The sequence below is a fragment of the Phytophthora ramorum genome, assembly GCF_020800215.1.
Source record: "Phytophthora ramorum isolate Pr-102 chromosome Unknown Phyram_PR-102_s0001, whole genome shotgun sequence".
Classification (NCBI taxonomy): Eukaryota; Oomycota; class Peronosporomycetes; order Peronosporales; family Peronosporaceae; genus Phytophthora; species Phytophthora ramorum.
The window spans coordinates 3,566,035-3,578,658 of NW_027150647.1; the positions used below are offsets into that span (position 1 = coordinate 3,566,035).

Consider the following 12,624-nt stretch of genomic DNA (forward strand, 5'->3'; position numbering starts at 1 on the left):
TGACGTACTCAAAATTCTGGAAATTACCCTTTTTCGATCAAGTGGGTCGATTGGGCTGAAAATGGGAAGTTGAAGTCGATGCGAGTCGACTCAACTACCTGTGCCATTCGCGAAGTACACATGGGGTGGCCGTCCGAGGATTGAGCCTGCCAAGGAGAGCCCTGAGTTGGCGAGGTGAAACCGGAGTCCGCGTCGATCTTATCAATCAGCAGTCATGGGGCGCGTGTAGATCGCGAGGCGGCGCTGCACGGAGTTCCGTGCGTGCTTCATTGATTCATTGAGCTGTTTGTCTCCACGGAGTTCCGTGTGATATTCAACGCTCCGATATGAATGCCCTGTAGTGAAGTGCTGTTACGAGTTGCACGGGCACACGAATATCTTGACCGTCGCCACTCGCCGTGTCTGCAGCTCGCTTGCTCTGCGGCTCGATCTCCGTCCAACCCACGACTCGGGGACTCGGGCCGCCCGAGTCGGGCGTGAACGTGCAGGCAGTACCTTATAGTACAAGGCTTGTACATGTACCAGAAAACAACTACTACTTAACTTTACTGAGACCGGCACCACAACCTTCGTCGATCATGAATCTCCGGCGCACTCGAGATGAGACTCTTGGCTATGGGTCGGATCAAGGGCGCGTATGCACCAGCGGGCTCTTGATGTTATCAGGTTCTCGATCCCACAGGAACACAAGAGTCACCAATACGTTGTACTATGGTATTGATCCAGCAAGCCGCGGAATCGACATTGTGAGAGACGCTCTCATTATAAATAACGAGCGGGGGCAAGCGATGATTCTACTTCCTGGTACGGAACATTGCATTCACTGCACACACCATGCAATGCTGAACTTCCTTCACTGCGTCCATGACGCCGAGTCAAGGACATCCAGCACAATTCGGTGTGGTTTCGCCGCACGTTGTTAATAAACACCCAGAGTCTGGATTCCAAACGCAGCGAGCGATGACGACTGCAATCTTTTCACTTGTGCTAACGCCTGTTCTGCACTCGAGTGATCCAAGCAGCATTTCGCCCACCGGACCTCGCGAGTTTATGCATCGTGCTCATTTGCCATCTGCGACTCGAAGCTCGATCATTGGGGTCGTCTGACTGCTGCACCAGCATGGCCTGGTCGGTGACCCGACCCGACTCGGGGTCTGTGGTTACTGTACTGCTGTCTGCATCCACTGCAACGGGCTCCTGTTGCCCGTAACCGATCCACCTGCCAACAAACCTGCGCAAACCAGCAGTACCCGAAGCGGTGTAAGCAACGCTGCCGACGCGTGGCTCGCCGAACTGCGCGAGGCGGGCAAGAAAAACATGCGTCTTTGGCTTTTCCACAAGCAGAGTCTCTTGCTGCGTTTGCTGTCGCTCAGGAAGAAAACAATCAAGTTGACAGACAGGTCACCATCACGCGAGCGGTGCTTGGGCGGCGGGGCCAAAAGCCGCATCGAAACCGGAGACGTGCTTGGGGCGACACCTTCAAGATTGAAGTTGCCTTCGAGTCGGCCAATGGTAGTACTGTACACTGTACAGTACTGTATATGCAGCAGTGCAGCAGGCAACTTCATGCTGATGCCCATGTACTGCAGCTGCCGCTGCCGCTGCCGCCGCCGCTCTCGTGGTAAGGCGTTCTCCATCGTCTCAGCCGCGCCCCATTTTGCACAACCTCTTCTGACTCACAAGGGTTGTGACAAGCGGTTTGCGCTCGACGCGAACTCGCCGCAGACTCAATCGGTTGGCCAGCCTTGGGCCAGTGCCCCGCGTCACGCCCCGTGACGCAGCACTAGACTCCGAGCGCGACCAGCTTGCTCACTGCGAGTCGCCGACATGGGGAATCTCCATTGGAGATTCGCGGGGGGACGTTTTCTTCAGCGCTTTGCCTTCTGAAGGCGATGCGTTCGGCCCCATCTGTAAAGCCGAGGTGGTTCCCGCGTTACGCGGTCCGCGTAGACGACCACAACATGCACTTTTGACAGCTTGGGCACTTCTCAGAGACGTTCTCTAGCGTAACGTGCGCTCTATATGACGGCAGGATCCTTCGATCACCATGGCGACTCGCCTTCACAGCCACGATGTTAAACGGCGAGCGCACTTTCACACGTTCGCTCGCTCGCTCCATCCACCTTTCAACGAAGCAGGAGACTCACTGCAACCACCGACATGTCCAGTCTTCGGTGCTGGAAATCCGGCGCGATTTCGCCGCCAAGCGCTGCAACTTGCCATCATCACGCGGAGTGAGCACGATTTGCTGTCTGCCGTAGCAACCTTATTAGCGGCGGTGGACGTCGCGATGAATTCACCTGCGAAGCCGACGCACTCGATTCTTGGCGTGGCCATTTGGCTCGCTCCACCTGAAGTCCGGCCGTTGGTAGCGCTCGTGCCCCGGAGCCAGAAGTCGATTCAAAGCGTGACAACCTGCAGACCCTTTTTACGGCAAAGTCGGCGCAACGAAATAAATCAACCGAGCGGGATACCCTTTCCCTATTATTTCCAGTGGGCGTTATGGTTCTGCCACAAGCGTGGATGACTGCAGCCCATTATCGCTTTAGGCGGAGCCACCAGCCCACCACGATATTCCACCTGCCGTCCGTCGCGGGCCGCGTCTTCCCTCGCGGTGCTGGCGATTCGTCCATGGGAATCTCGTGCTCGCGCGACCACAGCCGCTCTCCGTCGTCTGCCAGGCCCCGCCGCAAGCTGCAGATGGGTGAGCGCCGCAGCAAGACCACCAGCTCCTCGTCCGAGGCGCGCTCGCCGCCGTGCTTCCGGATCCGGCGGACCGAGGATGACCGCAGCCAACGAGAAGCCGAGGCGTCCCCGGACACGCAAGAGCGGAGACGGCGGCTCAGTCCGCGCGGTGTCGCGAGCCGGAAACCGACAGACCAGTTCCTGCCCAGTCCCGTCGTGAGAGACTACGCCGCCGTATCCACCCAGAACAGCCAGTTTAGGAAGCACATGGAGGACGAGTGCGTCGCCATCCCCAAGTACCGAGCGTTTCCGGATGACCCCGCCGTGAGCTCCTTCTTCGGCGTGTACGACGGCCACGGAGGAGACTTCTGCGCCAAGTACGCGGCCAAGTACTTCCACCAGAAACTCGCCGAGCTCATGCAGGTCAAGTACAGCGCCAAGGAGAGGCCATCCGAGGCCGAGAGCACCAGCAACCGAAGCAATGTCACGTCCACCAGCAGCATGGACAACTGCTCCGATGTGGAGGCCGACGTCCTAAGCAACGCCGAAATCGAGAGCTGCTACGCCGAGGCCTTCTCGTCGCTTGACAAGGAGCTTGAGGACTTTGACGAGTCGTCCGAGAGTGGCTCCACGGCTGTCACCTGCCTCATCCGCAAGTACAACGGCCGTACGACCTTCCACATCGCCAACGTCGGCGACTCGCGTGCAATTTTCTGCTGCGGCGGACAGACGTCGCGGTTGTCTGTGGACCACAAGGCCACGAACGAGGACGAAGTCAAGCGCATTCGTGCACTCAACGGTATCATCGTCAATAAGCGCGTGGCTGGATCCATCTCCGTCACGCGTGCGCTGGGCCAGGCGGACGAGAAGAAGTTCATCACCAGTGCGCCGCACATCGCTTCTTTAGAGATCGCGTCGGACGACGCCTTCCTTGTGTTAGTGAGCGACGGCGTCACGGACGTCTTCAGTGACGAAGAGCTGACGGAGTTTGTCGCCAAGCGCCTAGCGGAGGGCGAAAAGTCCATCACGATTGGCAAAATGCTGTTAGGCGAAGCCAAGGAGCAGGGTTCCATGGACAACATGACAGCGGTCATTATCTGTTTTGGGGAGTGAGCTGCCGAGTCGCCTCCCCGTGCAACAAGTAGAGCTAGTAACTAAGGCCAACTCGAGCCACTAATTATTTGTTTCGGCATGTGAAAAAACTTGTTGATTAGCTGTGGTTCTCGATAAATAGTGGCGTGCAAGGCCAACGAAAGACACAGGAAACAAATAGCGCTCGACTGGTCGAGGCGCAAGCAACGAAAAGCAAAAGCGACGAGCTCACAGGTCGAGACTGCGAGGCTGGATCGGTTCTGGCGACGTACGGCGGAACGTGAGCACGAGCGGCTTGGGTGCGAACTGCATGACCTGGCACAGCTTCTTGAAGCCCAAGCGGAAGACGTCGTAGTGGTTGATGGTCAGCAGCTGATCACCCACGCTGATTCTGCTGTGCTTTCCTCCGCGACCTGCAACGCCTGACTTGTTCATGGCCATGACCACTGGATACGACTTGCCATTCTCAGGTTTCAAGCTGATTCCGAGCGGGCCATCTTCCTCTCGCCAAATGACGTAGCTCAAGGACCGCTCCAGCCGCTCTCGACTCTTTGATCGGTCTGTGCGCTCGGTAGTCGACGAGCGGCGTGGCCTCTTCGTGAGACTCTGCAGCTCATGCGAGGCAGGCCTCCTGAACCGCAACACGGCTGGTCTCACGCCGCTGTCCAGGATTTGCATGACCGCTTCGAACGGCACCGCCGATCGCTTGGTGCTGCGCTCGTTGATTGCAATCAGAAAGTCGCCCTCGCGGAGACTCCACATCCCGGGCAGAGAATCGTTGCCCTCGGCCACTTCAACACAGGGGTAGCCCGTGATATCGCACGAGGTGAAGCCCACAGAGCCAAGGCTCGAGCCGTACCAGAGCAGAATTTCATACTGCAGATGGTCCTCATCCAGCTCTTCCGGAACCTCCAGCGAGTCGAGTGACGACGCTGTAGACGCCGTCCGCTCTATTGAAGCGTCCACGCCCACTCGCAGCTTGAAGTGATAGCGCAAGAAGAGCTGGATCCTGTTGGCAGCTTCTTCCTTCACGAGGGCATCGGCCAGCCACTTGTTGAAAGACGGCGGCGCCGGTGCAACGGCCTTGGCCAAGGTGTCGCTGTCTTGCGGCTCGTGTTCGCAAAGCGACATGCCGTCCACGCCCAAGTCAATGGGCTGCTGGTTCTTGGTAGGAAGATTCTCCAGGTCGCACATTCTTAAAGCGTCCACGCCCATGGAATCCGATAGCAGCAAGCGGCCAGGAGAATTGGCGACTGCGGACTCGAGTTATGACCGACGAGTTCACTTGCCCGGCTGTTCACAACCGGCTCCAACTGAGACAAATGGAAGACACGCGAGGGCTCGGGGCAATTGAGCACTGCTGGAGACTGGGGGTTGATGCAGACGGTAGCGCCAGGTGATGGCACTCGATTTTTTCAAAACCGTCAATCTATTCTTGTGGGAAACCGCGAAGTGCAATTTGGGACGAAGAGGTCACGTGAGACCCTTGCCGGTTACTGAAGGGGTCTCGACAGGCAACCCACGAGCCAAACTGCGAAGTACATTCACCAGCCGTATCAACGGAAACATCAACGTTGCTCTGCAGCAGATGCCTCAACTGGTGCTTGCAAAAATAGGAGTTGAGGCAATTTTTCCTAGGAGACCCACCCAGCAGATATCTTCGCGCTGCCAAGATGTTGCAGAACTGAGAATCCGTTTTTCAGGGAGGACTTTTGCCTCCCTGAAACCGTGTGAGGGTCACACTCATAACCAAAATACGGACAGCGGCAATAGCGCTGAGCCTGTTTGGATGGATGCTTGCTGGGTGTCTATTCACTCAGGCACGCCAGTCTTTGAGGCCATTTCGATGAAATTCGATTGGTGCATCGCGTGCATCAACGGCAGCCCCCTATTAGCAAACGTTTCGCCTGCTCGACGAGCTCTTGCGTGCGGCATGAGATGACAGGGTACGAATAGAGGTTAGTATAAATGGGTTATATGCAGCGTGCCAAGGATGTCGGAGCAGTTTTGCGTGCTTATCTCCATGGACGCCTAGTGCCCTGCTTTCATGAAGGAATCATATTCTACATGTAGCTTGCTTTTCGATTGTTGTTTCTGGATAATAGTTATGGCCTCCACAATGCGGGCCCTCTCAGAACGAGAAAGAGGTTTCAGTCAGAAACTGCTGGTTGTGGACCACGACTGTGGTAAATATACTTGAGTTTAATTATGACAAAGTGATACCCAAGTGCAACACGATGATGCCAGGGACAAGCTTTACCATAGCCTTGAACACACCGTCCTAGGAATGCCTCCTGCGATTGAGGTTGCTGTCTTTATCAACCGCGGGACGGCATGAAGTGTTTGACGGGCAGGCAATAATACTGTATCACTTATTCGACAATGCACTGGAAATCAAAAATAGGGATTGGACCTGACTTCAACTTGATTCATACAAAAAGCAAGTACATTGGACCGTTTAACGTTGGATACATTTTGAGTTCCAGTTTTATGCTTGATTGGTAGTACCGCCCAGCGGTACCACAAGCTTGCCCACACTGATTAAATGTTAACGAATTACGTGGAAATACACACACAGCTCTTTTTGAGGGCGTCTCGCAGGGCGTGGCATCACAGATCCAGCGTGCGATCCCCTTTATGATTCAACGCGGGTCCCAGCCGTCGAAATGTTAGTACAAGAGGCTTGGGTGCGGATTTCAGAAGTTGCAGCCAACGCTTGCTGCCGAGCTTATAGACATCATGTTGATTGATCGAGATCAGCTGGTCTCCTATCTGCGCATGGCGGCTGACGACGCTGCTGCGGTTCATATCAGCTACAACAGGGTACAGCGAATCTCGTTGTTTTTTCAGGGAAACACCGAGTGGCCCGTCGCCCTCACGCCAAATTACGTAGCTCAGAGTCTTCTCCAGCCGCTCGCGGTTTCGTCGGCGACCCAGTCGCTCTTCACTTGTCGGCTTGCGTTTTTGAATTGTAAAGTTCTGCAATTCATGCCGAGTAGGTTTCCGGAAGCGAAGGACTGCTGGGCGAGCGCCGCTAGCAACGATTTGCATCGCTGAATCAAAGTCCATAGCTGAGTTATGCACGTTGCAGTCATTGATTGATACAAGAACGTCTCCAGCTTGGATGTTCCACATACCAGGAAGCGACTCGTTACCGTCGGTCATTTTCACGTATGGATACCCCGTAGAATCGCAAGACGCGAAGGTCACGCCGCCAAGGCTGCTTCCAAACCAAAGCAAAATCTCGTAGCGAAGACTCTCTTCGTCGCTGCTTGACTCAGCTTGATTGTTACTTCGCTGTACTCGGGTACTTTCATGTTGTAAACCTGCGGTGTCATCAGCATCATGGCCAACGTTCTCTGCTTCTTCCTCTTCGGTATCGGTGTCAACGTCAAAATCTTCTAGGCTCGTCATCGTCTCGGTTGAAGATGTCGTCGACACCTTTCGCTGCGGCGACCGGGTTTTCGCCTTTTGGTTCTTTCCACCCGCATGCGGGGGCGCAATAGGTTTTCGATGGAACCACCCCTCCATTTTCTTGACAACGTTCCTGTTGGAGCGCTGATTCCCGAGCGGACACAGCGCGGCTTGGATCTCCATCTTGGTGTGCTTGCTAGCTTGCCAATTCGACAATGATCCGTCGTGTACTTCAGCAACAATGCTAGCGTTTCCAAAGTTGGAGAGCACGCCCCAAGACGAAACGTTGGCACCCACGATCATTCTTATGCATCAACCAAAGATAACAGCAGGCTTACGGTGAATTTTCTCATCGAGACCAAACCGTAGCATCTGGTGCGCTTCAACCAGGGAAATGGACTGGAATCTCTGAGGTTTCGCTAGTGTGGCGCAACATGCGAATCTTCAGACAATCGTTTGGACCCTTGCCATTATATCGCAGCAAGTTGCAGTCGGCAGTCGATCTTGTCTGAAAGCAAGAAGAAAAAGCAAGGCACCTTGAAAGGTTGGGAAGCAAGCCCAGCATTTCCAATGATGTTCTGCCCCACCCACCACAGTTTCATTGCTAATTTTGCACGACATGGTGCGACTGACGTGCGACTGACGCACCGGAGTGGATTAGGAGCTTCATACGCGTGTTTTGATGGGACGGGTGGGGCACGTTCTGCATCGAACGGCCCTTAGAAGAGCGTTGGGCATTGTTCACGCAAAGCAACGGCAGCTTTGGTGGAAACTCTATTGAAGATGCACGGAGTGAATGTACGTCATTATCATGAAACAGCTTTAACAATGACATGTCTACTGTGAAACACACTTGCTATTCTGTCCTTTACAGTCCCACTCAAGATATCCAAAGCAGGGGGAGAAGCCGAAAGCCCGTAGCGAGCGAAGCGAACATGTTCCAGACTAAGTGCGTGGGCCGCGGCAGTGTGCTACCACCGTCTCTCTCGTCTGCCTACTAACCCTGTGCACGCTCTCCTCCTCCTTAGCACCGAGTACGACCGTGGCGTGAACACGTTCTCGCCCGAGGGGCGACTCTTCCAAGTGGAGTACGCCATCGAGGCCATCAAGGTGCGATCTGCGAGCCCCGAGTGCTGATTGCCTGTAAGCTAATCGTCACACCCATGGCTTCTGGACATTGTGTAGATGGGCACTACAGCTATCGGCATCCGCACAAAGGAAGGCGTCGTGCTCGCTGTGGAGAAGCGTCTGACGTCACCGCTGCTGGAGCCTGGCAGGTTGGTGGCACGAAAAAGAGATTCCAGCTATAGTTTCTACTATTTGCTGGTGATAGCAACTCGTTGCAGACTGTGGCAGAGGTGCTAATGTCTACTTGCTGTCGTGTTTTATGCTTGTTCGAGGATAGCATTGAGAAGATCATGGAAGTGGACCGTCACGTGGGCGCTGCCATGAGCGGCATCACCGCCGACGCTCAGACACTGATCGACCACGCGCGCGTGGAGGCCACTAACCACTGGTTCTCGTACAATGAGCCTGTGCGTGTGCAGGCGCTGACGCAGTCCATCTGCGACCTGGCGCTGAGCTTCGGCGAGGGCTCGGACGAGAACAACCACAAGCAGAAGATGAGCCGTCCGTTCGGTGTGGCACTATTGCTCGCTGGCGTGGATGAAGCCGGCCCGCAGCTTTTCTTCTCGGAACCCTCGGGCACGTACTGGCCCGTGAAGGCCCACGCGATTGGCTCTGGATCGGAAGGCGCACTCAACAACCTCAAGGATAGCTACACGGACGAGCTCACGTTGCAGGAGGCCGAGACGCTCGCTATTGGCGCGCTCAAGCAGCATATGGAGGAGAAGCTCACTAGCATCAACGTGGAGTTGGCTATTGTCACGCGCGAGAAGGGATTCCACGTCTGCTCTGGTGAAGAGCTGGAGGTCGTGATCGGTCGCCTGTAGACGAGCAAACGCAAGGGAGGCTGTGAGTGATGGGAAAGAAGAAATCTAAATTGCCCCGCGCCTTGGTGGTTCTTCAGCATTTAACCCCACAATGAATGCCGAGCGCGGACCTCATTTGCATCCTTAACTGCTGCTGTCGCTAGTCTGTTTCTCGTGGTGCTGCCCTGGGATCGAATCAACGTCACACTCGACTGCTTGCACAGTCGCTTACTTTCAATGAAAGTCTTTCATACAGGATGGAAGCTCAACAACAACTGATGGATCTGCCAAAGCCGCTTGAAGGCATCGAACGCTGCATGGACAAGGACGGACGCTCCTTGTTGACTAGCAAGCAAGCCAAACTCGCACGATAGCGTTGTTGTCAATACCCACCACCGATCGTCATGTATGTGATACTTCAAGCTGACAGGAAACAATCTCCTATGCTCCCTCGGCGAACGCGACAGCCTCCATGCATTGCTGTGCTGTCGTCTATGATACCTGGAGCGTTTCTTCTACACGTGCTCGCTCAGATAATACAACTGAAGTTGTTGATCACTTGGAGCGTGTGCCGCTAAACACCTGCCTATTCAACTCATCCCTGCCCTGGTCAAGCGCTCGGCGCCTCCTTCTCATCATCAATCGAGTCGGAGCGCTCGCTGGCGGACCTGCTGCTGTCTGTTGCGCTACGTCCTGCCGTGAAGCTGTGGAGCTTTGAAATAATCATGTCTAGGGCCACGGAATTCACTAGCCAGTTTTCCAGTTGTGATCAAAGTGTCAGCTTTTGTGAAAAGTACAACATCGTAGCAGTTAGACGTACCTCCATGCGGGATAATGATGTCCGCCACGCGCTTCGACTGCTCCACAAACATCATGTGCATGGGGCGCACCGTCTTCATGTATTGGTCCATGACGGATTCGGCCGTGCGGCCGCGCTCCTCCATGTCGCGGTGCAGACGCCGTACAAGTCGAATGTCCGCGGCCGTCTCGACGAAGATCTTGATGTCCATGAGGTCGGCAAGCGCCTGGTCGGCAAAAATAAGGATGCCTTCTACGAGGATCACGCTGTTGGGCTTCATGGGGGTCGTGCTCTGGACCCGTGAGTGCGTGCTGAAGTCGTATACGGGCACGTCCACGGTCTTGCCGGCGCGCAGCTGCTTGAGGTGCTTGACCATGAGGTCGGTCTCGAGCGCGTCCGGGTGGTCGAAGTTGTGCTTGGCGCGCTGCTCCGTGGTGAGGTGGGCCAGGTCCTTGTAGTAGTAGTCGTGCGAGAGGTACGACACGCGCTCGGCGCCAAACTCGGCCATGATGGCGCGCGAGAGCGTGGTCTTGCCCGAGCCGGAGCCACCGCATACGCCCACCACGAGGATCTGGTTGCCCTCGTCATTCAGCAGGTGGCTCGAGCGATCCAGTCGGAAGCTGGCGCCGGGCTCAGTCGAGTTGTTGATGTACACGATGTCCTTGACCAGCTCCAGCTCGCTCTTGGTGGTCACAAGCGGCTGTTGCAGCGCGAACTTCTGGCGCTTGCGGCGCTCCGAGCGCGCGTGCGTGGCCGCCATGGCTGCCACCAGCGCGCAGCACAGCGCCACCACCTCGAAGAAGCCAGCCTTCACCATCGTCGGCAGAGAAGAGTCCCTCGTCGACAGCAAATGCCCGAATGAATGCCTAGCTGACTCCAGCACAAGGACAACCGCTGGCCGAAATCGAAGATCGGTTTCGGCCAATCACAGGCGCCATCGACCGGCATTTCGACCAATCGAGGGAAAAAGAATACGACTTAGCGATCACAATGGGGCTCATGACGCGCAGCGAGTCTGCCTCCTCTCATCTCCCTTGCCACGGCGGTATGGAGGCACTTGATGGCAAGCCATGTTGGCCAGCTGCTACTGCTTGAAGACGCTTTCCGCGCATCTGATTAGGTTTTGCTTACATTTTCGCTAGTGTCTGAGAGTTCGCCTGCCTATCCACGTTTCCACTTGGCTGTGCTCACTCACTGACTGCCTGCGACCGAGTCGATCAAAATCGGGTAGCCCGAGTCCAGCGGGACGTTCGGGTCGCGCACGGCCTGACAGATGACCGGGATGTCCGTCTGCACGTCGAGGAAGTCTGACAGGAAGACCAGCAGCTGGAAGTCGCTCAAGCGCTTGGCGTACGGCTCGTTACGGTACTTTTGGAGCTGAGTCTTGAGCGCCGCGCGGTTGCGGTACGACCCCTCGCGGTTGAGCTTGGGGAATTCGCAGCGCAGCGTGGACTCGTGCGGCAGCACGGGCACTACACACAGGAAAAAGTTGTTGTCCACCTCTTTCGCGGGCTTGGCCTCCACGAGCACAGTGAACGTATCATTGACGGCGCACGCCTTGGGGTTCTGCTCGTTCTCCGCTAGCACACCAGCCGCGAACATCTCCACGCACTGGTCGCTGACCTGGAAGGCTTCGAACGACGCCTGGCCTTCCTTGTCCAGCGTCACCTTCAGCGTGAGGAACAGCGATTCCTTGCCGCCCGCGTCCGCCTGCAGCTGGGCAGCCAGCAAAACTTCTCGCGCCGAGAAGTGGAAGTCCTCGTCCTCGCGAGGAGGGTGCGAGAACACCCACCCCACCTTCTCGAAGCCGAGCGCTTCTGCCACTGCGTCCACTTTGTCTGCGTCCGGGTCGTCTAGTACTTCAAAGCCGTAGGGGTTGCCCTCCTGCGGCGGCTCATAGATGAATTCCACTGTCACCTCCTTGGTCTCGGCGTCCACAGAGCCGTAAAGCCATCCGCAGCGCGACTGCTGGAAGGCGAACTGACGCAGGTACGCCTGAAAGTCGTTGCAGCTCGCGCCGTCCAGATGCACCTTGGCCACCTGCGGCTCCTTCTGCGCGCTGATCTTGAACTCGAATTGGGCGTCCATGCGCATGAACTCACCAAGCGTCCAGTGCATCTTCATGTCACGCAGAGACTTCATGCCTGGCCGAAACGACTGCTTGTCGGCGCGGTCGTGGTACGCCACGCGCGTGAGTGTGCCGTCCGCGTTGATCTTGGTGCCTACCACACCGCCCGTAGCCACCGTCTCGCCGTCGTAGTCCAGGAAAAGCATGTCGCCGTGGCCCACGCGCAGCTCTCTCAGCGTCTGTGTGTCTGTAGTCTTTTGGGCGCCGTGTTGGTCCAGCGCCAGCTGCTGCTGCTGCGGAGCGAGCGAGTGTTGCTCGAAGACCCAGCGCTTGATATCCGCGATGGTGGACGACGGCGACAGGTCCCCCACGCGCCATGTGCCGTTCTTGGAGCGCACGCGGACCAGCATCTTGCCTTTGGCTTGTCACTCGAGCTGTCGAGAAGGGAAGTACGGTATCTTCATGGTCTGTCAAAAGTGATACGAACGGTTTCAGCGGGGTTTGGATTTGATCGTCCTCATGATGCCATCACGAACGCAAGCAGCGCAAGAATCAAAGGTACGATACCATGTTCAAATACAGAGGCCCCTCTCTATCTATCTCGCTCCTGTATCCCTCCTAGAAGTAAACAGGCG

At 56.1% G+C, this 12,624-nt stretch overlaps 6 protein-coding genes across 6 annotated transcripts; 2 read left to right on the top strand and 4 right to left on the bottom strand.

Moving 5' to 3' along the window:
* Window positions 1–2,502: 2,502 nt before the first annotated feature.
* On the top strand, window positions 2,503–3,798 carry KRP23_837 (putative protein phosphatase 2C 21; the record flags this gene model as incomplete). Its single annotated transcript, XM_067893575.1, has 1 exon — window positions 2,503–3,798. One exon carries the CDS (start codon window positions 2,503–2,505, stop codon window positions 3,796–3,798), a length of 1,296 nt encoding a protein of 431 aa, XP_067751401.1.
* Window positions 3,799–4,005: 207 nt separating this feature from the next.
* Window positions 4,006–4,992, bottom strand: KRP23_838 (uncharacterized protein; the record flags this gene model as incomplete). Its single annotated transcript, XM_067893586.1, has 1 exon — window positions 4,006–4,992. The coding sequence occupies one exon, from the start codon at window positions 4,990–4,992 to the stop codon at window positions 4,006–4,008; it is 987 nt and encodes a 328-aa protein (XP_067751402.1).
* A 1,395-nt stretch (window positions 4,993–6,387) lies between these two features.
* On the bottom strand, window positions 6,388–7,374 carry KRP23_839 (uncharacterized protein; the record flags this gene model as incomplete). Its single annotated transcript, XM_067893597.1, has 1 exon — window positions 6,388–7,374. One exon carries the CDS (start codon window positions 7,372–7,374, stop codon window positions 6,388–6,390), a length of 987 nt encoding a protein of 328 aa, XP_067751403.1.
* A 752-nt stretch (window positions 7,375–8,126) lies between these two features.
* KRP23_840 (Proteasome subunit alpha type-5) lies at window positions 8,127–9,143 on the top strand (the record flags this gene model as incomplete). The annotated part of the gene is made up of 4 exons (XM_067893610.1): window positions 8,127–8,140; window positions 8,220–8,301; window positions 8,377–8,468; window positions 8,597–9,143. 4 exons carry the CDS (start codon window positions 8,127–8,129, stop codon window positions 9,141–9,143), a joined length of 735 nt encoding a protein of 244 aa, XP_067751404.1.
* Window positions 9,144–9,732: 589 nt separating this feature from the next.
* Window positions 9,733–10,738, bottom strand: KRP23_841 (Uridine kinase; the record flags this gene model as incomplete). Its single annotated transcript, XM_067893621.1, has 2 exons — window positions 9,733–9,869; window positions 9,943–10,738. The coding sequence occupies 2 exons, from the start codon at window positions 10,736–10,738 to the stop codon at window positions 9,733–9,735; spliced, it is 933 nt and encodes a 310-aa protein (XP_067751405.1).
* A 374-nt stretch (window positions 10,739–11,112) lies between these two features.
* On the bottom strand, window positions 11,113–12,399 carry KRP23_842 (NPL4-like protein 1; the record flags this gene model as incomplete). Its single annotated transcript, XM_067893634.1, has 1 exon — window positions 11,113–12,399. The coding sequence occupies one exon, from the start codon at window positions 12,397–12,399 to the stop codon at window positions 11,113–11,115; it is 1,287 nt and encodes a 428-aa protein (XP_067751406.1).
* Window positions 12,400–12,624: the final 225 nt, after the last annotated feature.